General features: G+C 29.6%; 2 protein-coding genes across 2 annotated transcripts; both read right to left on the bottom strand.

Moving 5' to 3' along the window:
• Positions 1 to 989: 989 nt before the first annotated feature.
• On the bottom strand, positions 990 to 1,385 carry LOC124943378. Its single transcript, XM_047483890.1, has one exon. The coding sequence runs from the start codon at positions 1,383 to 1,385 to the stop codon at positions 990 to 992; it is 396 nt and encodes a 131-aa protein (XP_047339846.1).
• Positions 1,386 to 5,096: 3,711 nt separating this feature from the next.
• Positions 5,097 to 7,263, bottom strand: LOC124943377 (probable polygalacturonase At3g15720). Its single transcript, XM_047483889.1, has 8 exons — positions 7,195 to 7,263; positions 6,874 to 7,005; positions 6,607 to 6,780; positions 6,270 to 6,293; positions 5,981 to 6,188; positions 5,808 to 5,889; positions 5,631 to 5,736; positions 5,097 to 5,327 (listed from the first exon to the last, which is right to left on the bottom strand). The coding sequence occupies exons 1-8, from the start codon at positions 7,261 to 7,263 to the stop codon at positions 5,097 to 5,099; spliced, it is 1,026 nt and encodes a 341-aa protein (XP_047339845.1).
• Between the last annotated feature and the right edge of the window lie 15,707 nt (positions 7,264 to 22,970).

Here is a 22,970-nt window from a genome sequence, read left to right as displayed (position 1 = left end):
AAGGATTGAGTTGGAAACAACCCATATATATCCGTATGTATCAACTTAAGGACTTTTGTAGCTCTATACGCATTCAATTTTCTATATTTGGTTTCTTTTCCTTTAAAACATTCAATACATACATTAAAGTCTATAAAATCAATGGAACTTAGAATCACATCTGACACAAGACGTCCAACTCTATTTCAAGAGATATGACTTAAGCGTTTGTGCCATAATGTACCTGAATTGTTGTTATTTAGATTTCGTTTTGTACCTCTTGATTCCACATTTAGGGTTTCATTATATGAAGCAATTGTATCAAGTAAATAAAGATTGACATAATGAATTAGTGAAGTAGTTCCAACATCCGAAGTACCAATAGATAACTTAAATTGACCATTTCCAAACAAACTAGAATAACCATGTTTGTCCAAGTAACGAATATAAACCAAATTTCGTTTAAGTGAAGGTACAATAAAAGTATATTTTAAGTCTAGATAGAAACCAGAACTAAGTAACAATCTAAAGTGCCCAATTGCTTCAACTTTTATCGATTTTCCATCGCCCACAAAGATACGTCTTTCAGCATCACTTGGATTTCGGTAGCTCATACAACCCTATTTTGAAATACTAATATTATTAGTTGCACAAGAGTCTAACCACCAAGTATTCCCAAGTACTGATGCTAAATTAACTTCAAAACAAACCAAATTAATAAATTCACCTTTCTTTTCGCGCCATGCACGATATTAGTACCATCCTTCTTTAGATGTCCAGCATTATTGCAAAAGAAACAGTCATTGTTAACCTTTTTCTTTGTATTTGGACCTTGAGAAGCATCCACATTCTTTCCTTTTCTTGCCCTTATCCCTAGAGGTGCTTGCCAAATGAGCACTTTCTATCCTTTCTTGCTTCAATCTCTATTCCTCTTGAACACAATGAGAAATTAGTTCATTCAAGTTCCACATTTCCTTCTGACAGTTAAAATTGACCTTAAAGTGGTTGAATTAAACTGGGAGAGAATTCATAATGAGATGCACAAGTAAATCCTCATGCAAATCAAGCTTTAATGCTTTAAGTTTCGATGCAAGATTAGACATCTCTATGTTGTACTCCCTTATATTATCATTGCCCTTATACATTATTGAAATCAAGCTCTTAATAATAGTGTTTGTTTCAGCCTTATCGCTTTTAACAAAGCTTTTTTCTATTTTTGTAAGGTAATCTTTAGCATTGGTGGTATCCTCAGACACAACACCTCTGAACTCCTCTGGAATTACACGTTTTATGATCATAAGACTCATGCGGTTATAGCGATCCCATTTCTCAAATTTAGCCTTATCTTCGGAAGAGCTAATAACTGTAGGGGTAGTGGATTGCTTTTTCCGTATCGCAAGATCCATGTCCATACATCCGAGAACTATTTGAATGTTCTTTTTCCAATTCTTAAAGTTGGAACCATTAAGGACTAGGACTGAACTTAAGTTGGCATGAATATTTTCAAAATTAGCTGAAAAGTGAACCTGATTTAAAATGTAACTAACATGCTCAATTCTTTAATTTTCAATCAAATTCAAAAATCAGCAAATCCCATCCAAACTATCTATTGCACCATCAAGTTCAAGTCTTTGGACAATGAAATTTAATTGCTAGTGATATCTTGTTGCAATAATCAAACATTAACAATAATGCATGACGAATAACAAACCCTTCTTTGAATTGATTTGATATTCTCATGTAAAATCCTTACAATTGTTACGTGTTTCTTATCACATGTAATTATGAATTTCGGTCAACTAGTAATCTTCCTTTGAGCCGATTAAATAGTCACAAGAAATTTCACCGTTACAAACATTTAAAATTCAAACTTAAACAAACTAATTAGAGAGGTCATTTCGGGGACATCAAAATTTAACTTATTTAATTTAAATAAGAAACAATATGTTGAATTATAGAATAAGATTAAATCCTGAATAAAAATTAAAAGAATTTGACTCTTTCTTATATTAATTTTAACCAATAAATTAATAATATTATTTACTCAAACTTAATTGTATATTAAAATTTTATTTTTTTTCAAATTTTATTTTCCAATAAAATAATTAAAAAATATTATTTCTTAAAAAATCCTCAATGGAATAATATTATTTCCCAAAAAAAAATATTTTACTGAATTCTCTTTTAATAAAATAAATAATAAATAAATATAATTATTTCCTTTAAAATAAAAATTAAAAATAATATTATTTTTCTAAAAAATATATATATACATGACAGTTTTAACTTCAACACATTCTGACATTTTGATAGCAATTATCAAATTAGAGTTAGAGTTTCAAAGAACTGTTACCAAATTAGGGTTAGGGTTTCTGCATGTTCTATCTAGTCAAATCATTAATGTTATGAATGATTTATATTCCCTAAATTTAAGACAAGAATAAGTATCCCTAAATTTAAGAACATGTTGAGCTCTAATATCAATTGTTGAAAATAATTTCATACTTAAAACTAAATCATAAACTGTAATTGGAACGCACTAGATTATAATACTTGTTCCTAACATACGAAAGACAAGAGCGAATACATGCATGGATCCTTAAATATGATGTTTGGATGAAATGTCTTCCAAAATGTAAAAATCCTTGATTTTCTTAATTCTCCAATGATGGGGATTGAGAGAGAGTAAGATAAATAAATTAGTCTATTCAATTTTATTCCTTTATATTCTCTTCTGTCTTTTAGAACCATAACCGTCTTATTAATAACATAATGTTTATTTCTATTTTGGCCCATCATCAAATTAGAAATACTGCAAGATACACATAACATAATACTAATTTCTATTTTGGCCCATCATTAAATTAGAAATACTACAAGGTATACACAGTTTAATCCCAAATAACCTTAGATTACATAATATATTGGCTTATTTTATATATATATATATATATATATATATATATATATATATATATTAATTTTTTTAATTTATTTAAAAAGAAGGTTAGTATAAATCTTAATTTTTGATTTTTAAGAATATATCATTATGGTCAATTGAAATATTTTTGTGTATTTAGAGTATGGTTGTAATTAATTTTATGAAGTTTAGGAATGAGTATGATGGTACTTAATTTTAAAAATGGGTATTTAATTTATTAAGTAGAAATTTATATTGAACTAAATTAGTAATTTGAGTATACTATTTCGATTGGGGTGAGTTTGAATTTATGAAGTTAAATCATTATTGATTTAATATTTGAATTTGGAAAGAAATGCAACATATTTCTTTTATAAATCTAATGAGATTTATAGATACATTGTGCGTAGGTTTGGTTCAGTTTGAATTATTCAAACTAATCAAATTACATAATTTTATTTAACTTCCTCCTCTCTATCTCATCATATAATTTATTAATTAAAATATTAAAATATTCTATATTTTAAATTATTATAATTTATTTTATCATTATATTAATACAACTTAAGTCTTTTATCAAAAACAAATTCACATATTTAAAATTATCAATAATCATTCATATTTAAAAAAAAAAATTCCAACAATTCAAAATTTAGAAGCAAAATAAGTAAAACAAAATAGTGAACACAAAAAAACGTTTTAATAAATTTAATTTAGATAAAAGAAATAGTAAAACATTAGTAATTACTAATTAGCAGCATATAAAAGATAAAATATATATATATAAGCATATAAAAGGTAAAAAAAAATTTATAGGAAAGCTTATTTTGGATTATCAAAACTATATCTAATCCATATTAATAAATAAAATTGTTTGCATATTAAATTTGATAAATTTAGTTAAAATTGGATTAAACGGATCAGATTTATTCATTTGGTCAGAAATGACTTATAGAAATTAGGAAAATTTATGTGCGATACACACAGATAAGAATAAAACAAAATAAATTAAATAAATTATAATAATATGTATTCAATGTTTAAAATTTTTAATAAACCACGAATAATATATTAAAATAAAAAATATAATTCTTTCATCCCACATTTTATTCACTTCGGTAAAACAATTTATTTTCTCACATGTTTCATCACATATTTTTTCCGAATGAATCTCTCATCTCGTGACTTTACACTTTAACGTTGTCAATCATATTTGATTCATATTTTTAAATAATTAGCATCGTGGCCTCACACTTTGGTGAATCAAATATTTGATTCATACTTGTTTAATCACTTTCAAATGATACATAAAAATGATATTTTTTATTTTATTTTTAGCCGTTTTAAGTTTATGGGTGGGTCAACCCACAATCCGAGCAAAGTATCCATTTACCTCACATATATATCCAAATTTACCATAACTTTCGACTTACAATCCGAACAGTTTAAAAATTAAGCATTATTATATAAATATAGATTAGTTAGTTAAAAATTTGATCTTTCATTGTTAAAATATCTCGTGTTCATCAAATTTGGTGTTGAATCTTAAATATAAAGTGTTGTTAGCCTAGTTGGTTAAAGGGTTGTACTTTTTTGTTATGTTGTAAGTTTGAAAAATAAAAATAGCATTTTTAATTTTATTTTTAACCGTTTTAAGTTTATGAGCGGGTCAACCCACAATCCGACCTAAGTATCATTTTACTCTCATATATATATATATATATCCAAATTAACCGCAGCTCTCGACCCGTCAATCCGGACACTTTAAAAATTAAGCATCATTATAATTATATATATATATATATATATATTATATGGAATGTGAAAAAATTGTTTTGAATAAGTGTTAGTTCATCATTATTAATTAACATTAATGAGATAGCTCAACCCTGCTATGGAATATTAGGGTTCAATTGCTATTGGAAAGATTGCATCTTTTCTTAAACTCAAATATTATATTATTTGATCATTTAATACCTTAAGTAAGTTTAAATTTGGTGTAACTAATAAAAGGCATGCCATATTATTTGACATACCTCAAATTGGTGTAAAAGGACCACAATAGTAATGTTTACATGATTAGTATTGACCTCAAATTAGTGTAAAAGGACCTCAATAGTAATGTCTACATGATTAGTAATGATTCCAATTACACACAAATGCAAAAAGAAGATTGGCTCATAAATTGAAGACCTAACTATGGAAGTAAGCATTTGATTGCAGGCTTAGTATTGGTAGCTTTCCCATGTGCATTAATGCAAGTAGCGATTGCCTTTCTCCCTTTTTTTGCTAACGAAATATCTACATGATCTAATACGATGTTGGTGCATCCGACAGACTTACTACAACTCAGGTTTATTACTGTATCCATAGCCGAAGTCCCAACTATTGAGGTATATGATACGTCACTCACTTTAACCGCCGATGTCTTCCAATAGAAGAGTAACAGTTTGTGGAGAACAAAATAAAATGTGTGAGGACTAAAATTACAAAAATGAGAAAAAAATTGGAATTTAATTGAAGAAACACAAATAGTTAGAGGGGTCTTACAAAGTTTTGGCAGCCCACTCTTGAAGGACAATAAAACTGGTCAATAATTATGGGATTATTCACTGCAATGAACTTAATCCGGTTGAATGTAATATTCCTTACATAACCTTCTCCACCCTGTATGATTATTAAATTTTTAATTGTATTTTATGTTTAAATGTTAGGATTATAATGTTCTTACTTGCCAAGTTTTGATCCTTACTCCAGTTAAGGTTCCTTTAAATGTACAATTGTATACTTTTACGTTCTCCACAACATCGTATCCTCCGTGTCCCAATGCCCCCACACTGCATTTGCATTGTTTTAAAAGAAATATTGAATGTATATGTATTTTTAATAAAACACAAGAATTACAAACCTAATGCCATGGCCTGGACCACAAAAGATGCCTCTAATGTCTATATTCGATGAGCCTCCACTTACAGCAATACAATCATCGCCTTGTTACAGAATAAAGTCAAAGGAAATCCATAATCAATCTAATGAGGAGCAAAAAAGAAAAAATTGTAATTAATTAATTAACTAACTAACCTGTGGTTATAACTGAATTGTGAATCTTAACCCAAGTGGAGCTTGCAATATCAATGCCATCAGTGTTAGGACTTGTTTCAGGTGCATTTATCCGAATGTTAGAAATCGTTACGTTTTTACAAGTTGTTAGTTGAATATGATTATTCATGGGATTGATATAAGTTAGACCACTTATTTCAAGATTGTTACATCTCTTAAATGTTACCACCTAGTGATCAACAAGGATAAAAAAAATATTAATAGAAGAAACCTCAATTTTTAGTTCAACGATGATTAGAAGTTAACTTACAGCTGGAGCCTTGCACTTTGCAGACTGAAAATAAGAAAATAAAAAAATATAGTTTAGAAATCTTATATTTGAATAACTTTTTCAAATAATTCAAAATCTTCAAGTTATCCCATAATTAAAATACAAAAACTTCTTCTATTTCCTTTCAAAAAAAGTAATTTCCTTATATATATTAATAAATTTTAAGACTTTTTACAAAAATAATCTAACATTTCATTATTTGAATTCGAACCAAGAAAATTATTTTAAAGAATAAATATTTAAAGTCTAGATTCAATATTAATGATTAATCTAAATTTTAGCATTAAAAATATTTAAAATTGATAGAGGCTCTCACATTTTGTGCTGAATTAGTCATGCAAGGATTGCTCCACCAAATCGATCCCTGGCCGTCGAACTGCCCCGACCCGAATAGAGAAAGCCCGTTAATTCCGAAGAAGCCCACCCATGTATTCGTGGGCCGACCCCTCCAAGCATTTTTCGAATTTGGAGCCACAATTTTCCCCATTATCTTTAAATTTGTATCAAGAAACCACACTTTTATATCAAAACTTAGAAACATTAGTAAATGAGAGGACTTATTTCTTTAGTATAAAATATATACCTGAAAATAGATGAGGGAAGATTTGCAAGGACCGGAAAAGGTGAGGGGCTTTAACAGAAAAGTTCTGTTTGGGATGAACACTCTTGGAACATGAGTAGTTTGGCAAGCAGCTTTCCAGGCTCTAAGAAATGCCTGCGAGTATTAATTACAAACAAATCCTTCTACTTTAATATTGATTCAATTTGATCATCAAACTATTTTTCAATGGTGAGTCCATTCAAATCTAGGGTAAATGCAAAGATTGAGTTGATGGATCGATATTAGAATTTTAATTTATAAGTATAAATGGCATTTTAACAAAGTATAGATGAATGAAAATACTTGAGAATCGTCTATTTTTCCATTTCCAACTGCACCGTAGTTCATTACATTCAACACAGTCTCACTCATCGTCAATTTCATCAGCATGCATAGGTAAATCAACCCAACCAACAAATTACTCGATTTTTGCTCCTACAATCAAATAAATTCATCAATCTCAAATATTTAACTACACAAAAAGAACCTGAGAGAAATTACCATTGTAGAAAATCTAGAAACAAATGAAATTGTTTGTAAGCTTAATTAATATTTGATGTGAATTCCCTATATAATAGAAGACCAATGTTTTAAATGGTAATAATTAATTTAGGCATTAATATAGTATGTAACAAGAGGTTTATAGAACATTACTGAGAGAAATTACCATTGTAGAAAATCTTGAAAAAATTGAAATTTCTTGTAAGCTTAATTTATATTATTTGATGTGAATTCCCTATATATAATAGAAGACCAATGGTTTAAATGGTAATAATTAATTTAGGCTATAGTATGTAACAAGATATTTGTAAAATATTACTAAGAGAAATTACCATTGTAGAAAATCTAGAAAAAAAAATGAAATTACGTGTAAGCTTAATTAATATTTGATGTAAAAGCTTAATTTATAATATTTGATGTGAATTCCCTATATATAATAGAAGACCAATGTTTTAAATGGTAATAATTAATTTAGGCTATAATATGTAACGAGAGATTTATAAAATATTACTAAGAGAAATTACCATTGTAGAAAATCTAGAGAAAAAAAATGAAATTACGTGTAAGCTTAATTAATATTTGATGTAATAGAAGACCAATGTTTTAAATGGTAATAATTAATTTAGACATTAATATAGTACCGAAATTTATAGAATACTAGCATGTATTCCGTGCATTTACACGAGTAATAATATAAAAAAACCCTGAAAAAAATATTACGGTAAAAATGTTTATGGGCAGGTCAACCCACAATCCGATCCAAATATTCATTTACTCTCACATATTATTAGGTTGTAAGTTCGAACCATACCTATAGCATTTTTAATTTTATTTTTAACCGTTTTATGTTTATGGGCGGGTCAACCACAATCCGACCCAAGTATCCATTTACTCTCACATATATATCCAAACTAACCACAACTCTTAACCCGGCAATCCGGACACTTTAAAAATTAATTATCATTAATGTATATATATATATAGATTGGTTAGTTAAAAAGTTGAACTTATAGTGTTAAAATGTTCTGCGTTCATCAAATTTAGTGTTAATCTAAAATATAAAGTGTTATTACCTTAGTTGGTTAAAGGGTTATACTTGTTTTGTTAGGTTGTAAGTTCGAACCATACCTATAGCATTTTTAATTTTATTTTTTTAACCGTTTTAAGTTTATGGGCGGGTCAACCCACAATCCGACCCAAGTATTCATTTGCTCACATATATATATCCAAATTAAACATAGCTTTCGGGCCGGCAATCCGGACGCTTTAAAAATTAATAATCATTATATATATAGATTAGTTAGTTAAAAAGTTAAACTTATATTGTTAAAATGTCTCGCGTTCATCAAATTTGGTGTTGAATTTAAAATATAAAGTGTTATTAGCTTAGTTAGTTAAAAGTTGTACTTATTTTGTTAGGTTGCAAGTTCGTCATACCTATTTATAGCATTTTTAATTTTATTTTTAACCGTTTTAAGTTTATGGGCGGGTCAACCCACAATCCGACTCAAGTATCCATTTAGTCTCACATATATATCCAAATTAACCACAGCTCTCGACCCGAAAATACGAAGACTTTAAAAATTAAGCATCATTATATATATAGAGATTAGTTAGTTAAAATTTTGAACTTATATTGTTAAAATGACATGCGTTCATCAAATTTGGTATTGAATTTAAAATATAAAGTGTTATTAACCTAGTTGGTTAAGGAGTTGTACTTTTTTTTGTTAGTTTGCAAGTTTGAACCATACTTATAGCATTTTTTATTTTATTTTTAACCGTTTTAAGTTTATGGACGAGTCAACCCACAATCCGACCCCAAGTATCCATTTACTCTCACATATATATCCAAATTAACCACAGCTCTCGACCCGGCAATCCGGACACTTTAAAAATTAAGCATCATTATATATATATATATATATATATATATATATATATATATATATATATATATATATATATATATATATATATATATATATATTAGTTAGTTAAAAAGTTAAACTTATATTGTTAAAATGTCCCGCGTTCATCAAATTTGGTGTTGAAATTAAAATATTTAGTGTTATTAGCCTAATTGGTTAAAGGGTTGTATTTGTTTTGTTATGTTGTAAGTTCGAACCATACCTATAGTATTTTTAATTTTATTTTTAACCTTTTTAAATTTATGGGCGGGTCAACCCACAATCCGACCCAAGTATCCATTTACTCTCACATATATATCCAAATTAACCACAGCTTTCGACCCGACAATCCAGACATTTTAAAAAATACGCATCATTATACACATATATATATATATTAGTTAATAAAATGTTGAATTTATATTATTAAAATGTTCCGCGTTCATCAAATTTGGTGTTAAATTTAAAATATAAAGTGTTATAAGTCTAGTTGGTTAAAGGGTTGTGCTTGTTTTGTTAGATTGCAAGTCGTCATACCTATAGCATTTTTAATTTTATTTTTAACCGTTTTAAGTTTATGGGCGGGTCAACCCACAATCTGACCCAAGTATCCATTTACTCTCACATATATATCCAAATTAACCACAACTCTCGATCCGGCAATTCGGACACTTTAAAAATTAAGCATCATTATATATATATATATATAGATTAGTTAATTAAAAAGTTAAACTTATATTATTAAAATGTTTTGCGTTCATCAAATTTGGTGTTAAATTTAAAATATAAAGTGTTATTATCCTAGTTGGTTAAAGGCTTGTATTTGTTTTGTTATGTTGTAAGTTTGAACCATACCTATAGCATTTTTAATTATATTTTTAACCGTTTTAAGTTTATGGGCGGGTCAACCCAAAATTTGATCCAAATATTCATTACTCTCACATATATATTCAAATTAACCACAGCTCTTAACCCGGCAATCTAGACACTTTAAAAATTATATATATATATAATTTTGAATTACGTCTAAATAAGATTAATTCTTTCATCTAATTAATCACTGTCTTAATCCATTTCATTTTGTAACTTATTTTAACAATATTTTAAATTATTAAAAAAAGAATACAAATCAAAGTATATAAAAATAAAGGGCATCTTTTTAGATAAATATTAGGATATGAACCAATAATTTAAATAAATAAATATGAAAAAGAAAAAAGAAAACGTGTTTTTATTCTATAATTAGGTCATTAACTTCCTTTAATTTATTTGAATATTTGACTTTTAATTGTTTTTTTAAGGAAATAGAATATATTCACATATGTGGTCGATTTTAATTTATAATTTTTTAAAGGAGAATTTTAAAATTGGTTATTGTTGACTTGAGTTATCTTAGTCGAGATTTAGTGATCCCAAATAGTGTATATTAAGTTTCCTAAAAACATAAAGAAATTATAGTTGTGTTGATTAATCTTAGTACTCAAAGTGAGGATGAAATTTAAAGGGATTCTTAGGCATTTTATGAGAGATAGAAAGAAACACATGTTAGATATATCTATTAATGTTTTTTAATTATACATAATTTAATTATAATTATTTTTTAGGATTGGTTTGATAGGATTATTTGAATGTTTTTATAATTTATGGTATTTTTGTCTTTCAAATTTATTTATTTTCTTTATGATCAAATAATATTTAATAATAAATTATTATTATTTTTAAATAATGAATGTTAAGGTAATATATATATATATATATATATATATATATATACTAATCTTTTGAAAATAATAATAATAATAATAATATTTATCTAGTGATTAGTGTGATAATTTTTATAAATCATATTTGATTGATTCTTTCCAATTATATATTACTTTTTTATATTTTTTAAGTTCATCCAATTTTTTTATTTTCACTCTAGTAAGGAACATTGTGTACCATCCTGAGATTCAGTTGTTGTTGGGTATTTTGTTGGTAATGTCATCATCCCTTCAAATTTGTTAAAGACTATCTCTTTCACAAATGAGAAAAAGAGGGTGGAAAAATTAACAGTCAATGACTTTGGTTACTATTTTCTACAATTTCGAAGTGGGAGTGAAACTAAGATGGTATATGATAGTGGATTATATTTTATCTCCAATAATTACTTTAAGATGCTTCAATGGAAGGAATGAATGAATCTGGACCGTAACCCATCAGAATTAGAATAAATTTGGGTTACTCTACAAAACATTCCACATCTATGTAATGCAAAAGCGATTAATTAACTACTTTACTAGCTTACTAGGATCGCCTTAAAGGTTGGATCCTAACATTGAAGGAAACAACCAAGCCTCTATTGCCAAAGTAAGTATCGAGATCCACCCGAAAAGCGTATTGTCGTATGAGATGGAATTCGTTGATAAATTGAGAAACTTATTTTATATTGAAATTAAATATGAATGGAGGTCGAATAGATGCATTTCATGCCAAACTTTTTCACATTCTATTCTCAAGTGTCCTAAAACTAACCAATAGCATATCTTGAATGTCGATATCAATGTTAACAAGGCAAAGCAAAACGTTGATAATGCTATGGTTGGTGAAAATAGCATGGACCTCACAGAAGAAAGGGTTACTTTGAACGTTGATGTACCTGTCAAAGAGGTGAAGAAGAATAGTGGAAATTCAAAAAATGATAATATGAGAGATAATAATAAAATTCATATTACTATCCTAAAAATGACAGTATTGTTGGGTTTTGGGCTCATATTTAATTAGAGTTTATATATTGTAATTGGGCTTTAAGCCTTTATTGAGCTTAGGAGTAGTAGTTTAGTCTTTTGGCTTTTGATGTACTCTTATAAATAGAGACATTGTAACATAGGGTTACTTGGATCATTATTCCATGGAATATCAATAGAATGGACGACTCCCCGAGGATGTAGGCATTGTTGGCCGAACCTCGTTATATCTTGTGTTCTTTATTATTCTTTACCACTTTATCTTTATATCTTCTTTTATCACGTGTTTAGATTAGATCGTTTCTCAACAAGTGGTATCAGAGCATGTTTTGAGAATGTTTAACCTAATCTATTTGTGAAGATATTACGGAAACCCTAACCACCATTAAAGAAGTTGTTTGATATTTGTGCTTTTATTGAAGATTGCTGGTTATTTGAGAAAACGACATTGGTTGTAGAAGATTTAGCCACTGTGAAGATTTGAGTCAAAATCTTCAATTGCTAAGGAGATGTCAACGGTCGTTAAAATATTTCTTAGTTCTGGGTGACGAGGTTTGAGAAGAAGAGAGAAGAAGACAATGGTCTTTTATTCTTCTTGAAGGCGCCAATGGGTGCAGCCGTGCAGGTGACGAAAAGTCGTCATATAGGCAGTGATACCAGAATGAAGAAGATGAGGTATATTTTTTGATTTATTTTAATTTGGGACATATGGTCTATTAAAATATAAAAAGGAAAAAAAATATATATCTCCATATATATCTCCATATATATCTATATATATATATTCCATATAAATAGATATTATATTATGATATAATATAATATATAGAGAGAAGCCAAGAATCTTTAAAGCGGTCAACAACTAAGACTTTTTCAACTAAGACTTTTTCAACTAAGACTTTTTATTTAAGTCTCGTTTGATTTTATAAAATAGGTTTAAGACCTATTTGTTCCAATTTTCACAAGTAAAGACTTGTTTGATTTTAATCAAACTCTCAAAGCTTTGTATGCTTTGATCTTGGATTTGTATTGAGACTTGTTTGACTTGAACTTCTCAAATATGGAGATTTGTGATTTATCTTCTAAGAGATTTGATATTCGTCAATATGGAGATTGAAAATTGGAGTTGAAAAAGAAGGTGGAGTACTTATTCGATGTTGCAGATTATAGAAGACAATTGATGCAACATGTAAAGGGTTTTCTGATTAAAGTAGGTGACTTTAATGTTTGTTTGCAAGAGTGTATTTTTGATATGTGTGTTTAAGGGTCGGATTTGGATTTGCATCAACCTTATGAGTAGGTTTTTGATTGGCAATCCCGGTAAGTGCTGGTGCGAAGTTGTCAAGTGGGTATTGATGTCTCAAGGGTTCTACCAAGAATGATAATTTCTAAGGTATGAGTTGAGGATGCACTAATCATATATATGGTTTGTTAGATTCTTTCTGTGCGGGATTTTGCTAGAAGAATTTGGAGAACAAACGATACATCTTCATGCTTATTGAAAATTAGTTGGAGGTTTTATTATAACCGATTGTTGTCTTGGCATACATGGGTGACATTATTTCACTATGGTGAGGGCTTTGACTTGAAGAAATTCTCGACTGAAATAAGTTTGGAGAGATTTTTCTTTGGAAACCGGTTATTGAATAAGTCAAATTAAAAGGGGGTAGAGAGAAAATTTAGTAGTAGATTTTCGCCTACAGCCGCACAGGGTTCATCAAACTGACGATCGGAGATTCAAACAGAGTCCGATTGCGCTGAGATTTTTTCGAGAGGGTTGGTAACTCATTCCTCTACATTTTCAACGGTCGGATCAAGGTTTGGACGTCTCAAAGTTTGTTTTTCTGGGGCTTAAAGTGTCTGCCTAATTTTAATTTTATTTGACTTATTTGGGACCAAAAAGTTTGTATCTTTTTGGTTATGACCTTATCTTATTGGAAGATCTAATCAAGATGAAGATTGTGATGAGATTATGTGCTTTTACACTTGACAAAAACATGATCGAGTATGGAAAGTTGTTATTTATATGGTGTTTACCGATGATAACATTGTCGACATGTTGACAGGGAAATCCTTTAGGACAAATTGCAAGATTACATTGAGTTGGCGGGTGATTAAGGATTGAAACAATTCCAGTTAACACATATTATCAATGAAACACCAGGAAGAGGAAGACTAATGAAAGACACTTATAAGTTGAGGTGGAGACATCTTGAAAGCAACTCTCAAACGACCGAGAAGAAATCATTGCATTATCTTCTAATGTGAGAAGATAAATAAAAACCTTGAGTGGGATTCCTAGTCATGAAAAAGGGGCTAGATGGGAGACTCGGTTAATTCGAAGGTGATGATTTTGTTACTTCTTTTGTTCTATCTTAATTATCTATACATTGTGGATCATATATTAGATGAATGGGATGATTGAGACTTTGAATAGGGATTCCTAGTCATGAAAAAGGGACTAGATGAGAGATTCGATCAATTCAAATGGAAGGATATTTGATTTCTTTCAGAGAAACTATAGATGATCATTTGAAGCATTGGTGAAGACAATTGAAGAGAGATAGTGAATTTTGAAATAATATTCTTTGATTGCTAGGCATTTTTGGATTCAAGAAACTAGCAGATTACAAGCTAATTTGGTCAAGGAGAAGTATGAGGTTCAAGTTGATTGAGTATGCAACGTTTAAGGCAAGATGGGTGACAAATACTTTGTCAAATCTTGAGCTAAAGAAAAGAGATGTCGTGATAGCCTAATTTATTTGTTATGAAGTAGACGATAAAGGTTCGTCTTGGGTCTTCTCGTTTTTGATCAATATCTTATTTTGAGGAGTAGACGATGAAAGTTCGTTTTGGATGTCCTCAGTTTTGATAGATATCTGATTCTAAAAAGTAGACGATGAAAGTTTGTCTTGGGTCTATTTGGTATTTTGGTTTCAGTCGATTGTTGGACTTGAAAAATAAGACACTTAGTTTGTGGCAAACAAAGGTAAAGATTATTTTGACATAATAAAGAATTGTTAATTCTAGTTTCCGCATATGTCAACGGGTATGAACAAAGATTGGGAAGAGTTATTGAATGTCTCTAGTCACTGAAGTAGCGTAGTTGCCAAATTTATTTGTTGTTGTAAACACTATGATTTTATCTTCTAAGGGCATTTAAACGGAAGTGGAGGTATAATGATTTATCTCGTGAATGGCTCGAATAGTGAAGATTGATGTGTGGCTCATAACTTTTTGATGGCGCGATATACCTAATGGTGAAGATTGTTATTCTTCTAAGGGCTCTTGAGTGGAGTGGAGGTGAAGATTGATGGGTACGGCTCATGTATTTCCTAAGGAACGTGAAATTCGTCAAGGTGGAGATTTGTAATTTATTCATCACATCTCAATAAGCGCGGTATTCGCCCAAGGTGGAGATTGTTGGGTTTTGGGCTCATATTTAATTAGAGTTTATATATTGTAATTGGGCTTTAAGCCTTTATTGGGCTTAGGAATAGTAGTTTAGTCTTTTGGCTTTTGATGTACTCCTATAAATAGAGACATTGTAACCTAGGGTTACTTGGATCATTATTCCATGGAATATCAATAGAATGGACGACTCCCCGAGGATGTAGGCATTGTTGGTCGAACCTCGTTATATCTTGTGTTCTTTATTATTCTTTACCACTTTATCTTTATATCTTCTTTTATCGCGTGTTTAGATTAGATCGTTTCTCAACAAGTATTCTAGTTACTTGTTCTGGAAATGATGGAATTTAAGGCACCTGTTCTGGAAATGATGCAATGTGCGCTACTTGTTATAGAAAAAATATAATTGACCTTAATAGATTTGGAAAGGATGAGACTGATGATGAATGACTAGGTTCTAGTTCTAAAGATGATAGGATTGAAGGTGTTTGTGTTGCTGGTATGGGGTTGATGGAACTCCTGGTAATGACTTTGGATTTGCTAGGATGATGAATCGGGGGATGATTGAGAATAAACAGATGCAAGAAGACAATGTTGATTGTTGTAGTCTAAAGCTAGGGATGGTGAAGCAAATGGTATTGATTACAAGTATCAAGGTAAAGCTATGAACAATAGCTTAAATAGTAACAATAATAAGTTTGGGAATAATTCTGATGAACACTTTAATGAAGATGCAAATGACCCAATCACTTATGATGGTTACCTAAGCTCGTATAAGAATATAAGCCCATCATTGTTAGAAGAGGAAGGTGGAGGCAATTTTTTTTAGAAGAAGTCGGCACGAGAAAAGAAAAGACACTCTAAGAAAAAGCATAGGAATAGGAGTGAGGAGGTGGGGAGGAAATCCAATACCATTGTGACTCGGAATATTAGGGGTCTTCATGATCCCCTTAAGTGCAAGAAGTCAAGAGGATCATTGATAATGAGAAGGTTACTATTCATGGTATTTTGGAAATTAAAATCTAGATTAAGAACGTTGATAAGATTGGGTCACTCTGTTTTGATTGGAAGTTTAATCACAATCCGAACACAAAGTCAGGGAGGATTTGGGTTGGATGAGACTCTAAGGCTCTGAAGTCAAGAAAATTCATGCTACTAATCAGTCCATCATTGTGGAAATTAACTTTATCTAAATTTTGATGTTGTTTATTGAGATAAATCGGATAGTGGCATGAAGCACCTTTGGAGTTGTTTGAGGAATTGGGTGGATAATTGTAAATCATGGGTTGTAATTGGGGATTTTAATGCTACCAGATATATGAATGAAAGATGCTCAGTTACTGGAAACACATAAGGAATGATTGACTTCAACGATTGCATCAAAGAAATTGGTTGCATTGAGCCAACAAATTTTGGGAACATTTTCACTTGGTCCTCCATTAGAGGCAACGAGCAAATGAGGAAAAATTGCATCGATCGAAGACTCGTCAATGAAAAATGGGCACAACAGTTCCCAAAAAGCTATATTCAAACTCTAATCCTAGGATCTCTAATCAATGTCCAATCAAAATGTCTTGAGAAAAGGAAGATCAAGTTAAGTGACCATTCAAGTTCTTCAATTTCTAAATGAAGAGTGAAAACATTAAGGTTATTCTTGAAAATGTTTGGTCGGGGTAGGTTAATGGATCAAAGATGTATCAAGTATGTCAAAAGTTGAAGCTTCTCAAGATTCAACTCTAGAAGTTTGATAGAAAAGATTTAGTAACTTATCCTTGAAGGTCTAGAGACTAAATCCAGACTTAAATCTATGTAGAATTTATATCTCAGCAATCAGGGGATGAGCTATAGTCAGGTGAATGAAAAGAAAGTCCTATTGAATTTTCGAGTGCTAAACTCATGTGAGAAAAGCTTTGTTCGTCAAAACTCAAGGCAGAATTGGTTATCGTTTGGTGATAAGAACACATCTTTCTTTTACCGGAAGTGCTCAGCTAGGAATTTTCGGAATTGTGTGGTTCGCCTTAATAGGGATGATGGTGTGTGGATCAAGGGAAAAAACAAGTTCATCGGGAAACTATCACTTATTATCGGGACCTTATTGGTACGAGAAAGGAGTTCTATTATCATTTGGTATTTCTTCATTAGATTGTCATTAGGAAGGTGACGAAGGAGGACAACTGAAGCTCATTGAGATTTACTAATGAGATCAAAGGAGCATTGGTTTGTATGAAGGGTGATAAAAGTCCATGTCCGAATGGTTTCAATGCTACTTTTTTAAAGGAAAATTGAGGTATTGTTGGACAAAGTGTTAGTGAAAAATTCATGGAGTTCTTCTAAAACTAAATGATGCTCAAACAATGGAAATGCTACTTTCAAAACCTAATACCAAAGAACTTCACACCCGAAAAGATTCGGGAGTACTTCTGACCCATTTTTTGGTGTAATGTTATTTATAAAATCATTTCCAAAATTATTTCTAAACGTTTTAAAACTGTTATTTCAAAATTGATTAGTCTTGAGAGGTCAACTTTCATCCCTAGTAGATCTATTTCCCATAATATCTTATAGAATGATTGTTAAAAAGTTACGGTAAGAAGTCAATTTCACTTTGTGTGGCTTTCAAGGTAGATATTCATAAAGTCTTTGATTCCATTAGATGAAATTTTATTCATGAGTTTTTAGTAGCTTCTGGATTTCCTTGTATATCTATTGAGTAGATTATGTAGTGTATTTCGACTCCTCACATTATTGTTAGCGCTAATAGAATTCATGATGAATTTTTCAAGGGAGAAAATAGGGTAAGTCAATGTGATCCTCTCTCTTCCTACCTGTTTATCCTCATCATAGATATATTTGAATGCATCATCAAAATGCTATTAAAGAATCAACCATTTACTCACCATCTTTATTGCAGGGAGAAAAATATTACTCATATTTATTTTGTGGACGACCTATTTATTGTGGCTCATGTTGATTAAATCCATCAAAACTATTAAGAAAGCATTAACAATCTTTTATAATGTTACAAAAGTTTGTCTTTCTATGGAGGCATGAAGGAGGAAACAAAGTCAAGCATTTTCAACATCATGGGGATCATTGAAGGCACTTTACTTGTCCATTACATTGGTATTGTGCTCTCGTCTAAACAACTTCAAACATCTCATTGTAGGCCACTAATTGAAAGGGTGAAGAACTCTATAATGGGATGGGATACAAAAAGACTATCTTATACAGGTCATATTGAACTTATCACGAAGGTGGTTATTGGAACTATTCGATACTGGGCACAACAAATAGTTCTCCCAAAGAAAGGCATGAAAGAGCTTGATAAACTTATGAGGAATTTCATATGGAGGAGTCAAAAGTGTGTGTAACCACGGGAAAAATCCTTCAAGTATAGGTTTTGTGGAAAAGCTCGAGGTTTGAGAATTTCAACATTGGTTTGCGTGTTAGAAATTTTCTTTTAAAATAAAACATTATTTTTAAAAGATTTTTTATGATCACTAACAGATTTTGAAATTAATTAAAAATAATTAATTCTAGAGTTCAATTTTAAATAATCCGGGGATTTGCGATATTCAAATCACAATTTGATTTTTTTTAAATCCTTTAGTTTAAATTAATTAAACATAATTAATTTAAAAGGTTATTTATTTTGAAATAGAGTCATCAATTGATTTTTTAAAATCAATAAAAGTTGGCATACGTGTGTAAAAACGTATGGGTCAAAGTTTCTTTTAGTTTGTAGTTTGGTGATACTTAGGAAAGGGCTTTCGCACTTCGTACCCATTTTTAAAACGGTCTCTACTTATAAAGTTTGCTTTTGAAAAATCGTTGTATAACGTTTGAGTTTTAACCAATTATTCTTCCGATCCTAGTAATGCTACTATGTTTTATAATTATTCAAAATATTGAAACAGCAATATTTAAATGATGGTATTTATTGTTGATGATAACTAGGGCGGATTATACCTGAAGAACACCAATTACTTTTAAGGGTGTTAGGGTTTAGAAATAAATATCAAACGAGCCTTAATCAAAATATTCTTTTGTGGAAATATCATAAAATTATTTTCTAATTACTTGGGATTTTTTAAAAATGATTTTGGGTTCCAAAATTACAAAAATAATTTTGTTTTTTAAAAGGGGAATCAAACATGCCTTAGGACCAGAGTCCTAAGTCCTGGTCCAATTTTATCGGTTAGGGTCTAAAAACCCTCGGTCCAGGTCTAGGAGCCTCTTAGTCGAGGCTCTGGATCTTCGGTCGAAGTGCTGAAGTTCCTTGGTCTAGGTGCTAAGGAGTCTAGGTGCTAAGGAGTCTTGGTCCTTGACTGAGATTACCGGTATGGGTGTATAAACCTCACGGTCCAGACTAACTCTAGGCTAAGTCCATCGGTTCCAAGTTTAGGAATTTTCGATCTTGAGTCGAGATTCCTTGGTCCTGGGTTCTGAAATTCTTATTCCTTGGTCGGACCTCTCATTTCTGGGTTAGACCTCTAGGTCCTAGATATAAAAATCATCAGCCAAATCTCTCGATCCTAGCTCAAGAACATCGATCGGACTTGTCGGTCCTAACTCAATAACATTGGTCGGACTTGTCGGTCCTAACTCAATAACATTGGTCGGACTTGTCGGTCCTATTAAAATTATTGGTCATAGGTTTGAATTGTTGGGTCTTAGGTCTCGGTTCGGACTGATGATTGTCGCTCAGACCTCTCAGTCCTAGGCTGGACCTCTCGGTCCTCAAGAACACAAAAATGTAGATTTTTTATTTTTTATTTAAGCTTGGATTCTTCGATCCAAGGGTTTGGGTAGCTTCACAAAGCTCCCATGAACATATTGATCATCATCTCAAGGTATCAATTAACCTGGATGATGATCAAATTGTCCAAAATAGTATGTGATCAAAAATTAGATTTTTTATTTTAAAGTTGTTTTGAGGAGAAAGGAGATATCCAATAGCTTCCATATATCTCATAAACTTGATTGGTACCAAAACAAGAACACTAATTGTTCATTTTGATCAAATCAGGAACTCAACAATTTCAATTATTTAAAAAAAGAAAATATTTTGATCAAATATGATCGGGATGGATCAAACATGCTCCAAAAAAATTCCCAACATGATTACAATCATTTTGGGATGCTTTCTAAGTTATGATTCAAGAGAATTAGCCCAAGAACAGCAAATATGTTTTTTTATTTTTAAAATTTTAATTTGAATTTTTCTGTTTTAGGTTGATTGATTGTTTCTAACCTATCCAGAAAGTTTATAAATGATTTTAGGATCAATTTTAACCATAAACACCATAAATAGCTTTGAAATATAAAAATTCCAAATTCAAGCTGTAAATATGAATTAGAGGGTGATTGAAGTCTAACCAGGGATTGGAGAACATGTATTGATCCTTAGGGAAGCTTTTGGGATGCTCAGATCCAAGTTTTAAGGCTTTAAACGAAAATTCTTGAAAGTTTAATGGAGGATTTCTGTAAATTTCTACTTGAAGCTAAAGAGTTGATCTCTTAGCTTCAAATTGATTCAAGGGGCTATTTATAGCTTCTCGGGGTCGGTTGTGGGCTTCAAGTGGTTAATTAAAATAATCCTAACCTGCAAACCGAGGTTGTAATTCTTGAACCTCAAACTTTTCGCGGAACCGAAATTTAAATGGTTTTTCTCACATACCCGTTAGAAAAAGTCTCTATTTTTAATATTTTGATCATTTTTAAAAAATAGTTTATACTTAATTAATCAGTTTATTTGTCAATTCCTATTCAATCTAAAATATTTATTAAATAGAATACTAATAAGTATAATCATAATTAGTATTCACAAATAAATAAACGTGATAATAGAATTGTGAAAATAAATGAAATTAAAATTTATTATATTCATAAATTAATTTTATGATTATAAATAAATCAATTCATGATTTTTGGAGTTTTATAATATTGGGAACACAAAAATTAAATCAATCATTTAAAAAAAAATCAAAAAATTTATTTTTATTAAAAATATTATGTTTATTTTTTTTATATAAAATGGTCCAAAGGCATTTAAATAAAATAAATAAGAAAAATAAAATAAATAAGAAAAATAAAATAAAATATAAACAAACAGTGAGTTGTGGGTTGGTCAATGAACTTCATATTCAATACCCCGTTGTTGCATATCATGTGATTTCCTATGGTATCTTTGGAGTTGTCATTCTTTAGCTCAAGAACAAACCCGTTTTTCCAAAAAAAAAATTGAAAACCATTTATTGTCATCTCATTAAAAAAACTGAAAGTATGTAATGAGTTTCAAGAAACAAAGCTAGAAGTCCTAATTTTGTTGAAAACAACAAATGAGTTTCAAGCAACCAAAAACAAAACAACAAATACACAAATAAATTCTACCGAATTTTGGATTTGTTTTTCCTTGTAACAATTTTGAAAGTGATATTCCTTCTTTGAGTTAGCTTTAGGTTGTGTTCATTTCCCGGAATTCCTCCCAAATGTATATTAGTGCATTTCCATATGTGACTATATCTTTCCAGACATTTTCTCATCTGATTTTTGATTTTTACTATGAATTCTTATATTTCACTTTCTCCCGATATTATAGACAATGGCTCCAAAGAAGCATTTGAACATATTTACGTAGAAGTATTTGAACACATTTACGTTTTTCCAATTTTACTAATTAAAGTTGAATATTTTCAATATAAAGTTAATAAATTAAATTTAATTCAACCCAAAAATACTTTTAAATTATGTTAGTAATAATTATAATTAACAATTTAAATTTAAAGAAATTAAATTATAAATGAAATATATCAAACTCAAATGTATCGCATTGAAATTTATAAAATGAATTAAGACAAAATGAGAGCTCAAAATGAGTCTTAAATGTTTTCTAAAATGCTTGAAATTTCTTAAACAAGTAAAAAGATCATAAATTGGAAACTGTGAATATTATTTCAATTTTTTTTCTTTTTACTCCTTTCCTTTGTCCACTATTTAGAGTAGGGGTTTCAATATTCTCTCCACGATAGTTTGACGTTACGTTATTCTTGGCTTCAAATAATCTCTCATTTTTTATTTTCCTTAATCTCTTCAAAAATAAATAAATAAATAAAAATAATATTTATTTATTTTAATTAACTTATTTAAACAAATAAACTAACGTGTGTATATATATATATATATATATATATATATATATATATATATATATATATATATATATATATATATATATATATATATATATATCCTATTTATTTACTTATTTATTTTAGTATATAAAATAAAACAATATTTTTAATAATAAATTCAATCTATTTATCAAACTGTATTTTATTTACAACACTTTATTTTATTATATTTTATTAATAATAGTTGTATATTATTCATCCAAAGTAATTTTATTTTCAAAAAAATAATTTGGTAAGCTCTAGATTTATTTAAAAAAATATAAGTTTAAGTAACAAAAATGATCGGGTTTGAATATTTTAAATCAAGGTTAAGGTTGGGGAGGTAAAAGAATTATCCA

This window comes from Impatiens glandulifera, chromosome 6 (genome assembly GCF_907164915.1).
Source record: "Impatiens glandulifera chromosome 6, dImpGla2.1, whole genome shotgun sequence".
NCBI classification, from domain to species: domain Eukaryota; kingdom Viridiplantae; phylum Streptophyta; class Magnoliopsida; order Ericales; family Balsaminaceae; genus Impatiens; species Impatiens glandulifera.
The sequence above is the reverse complement of the archived record's forward strand: the minus strand, read 5'-3'. Positions and strand labels throughout refer to the sequence as shown.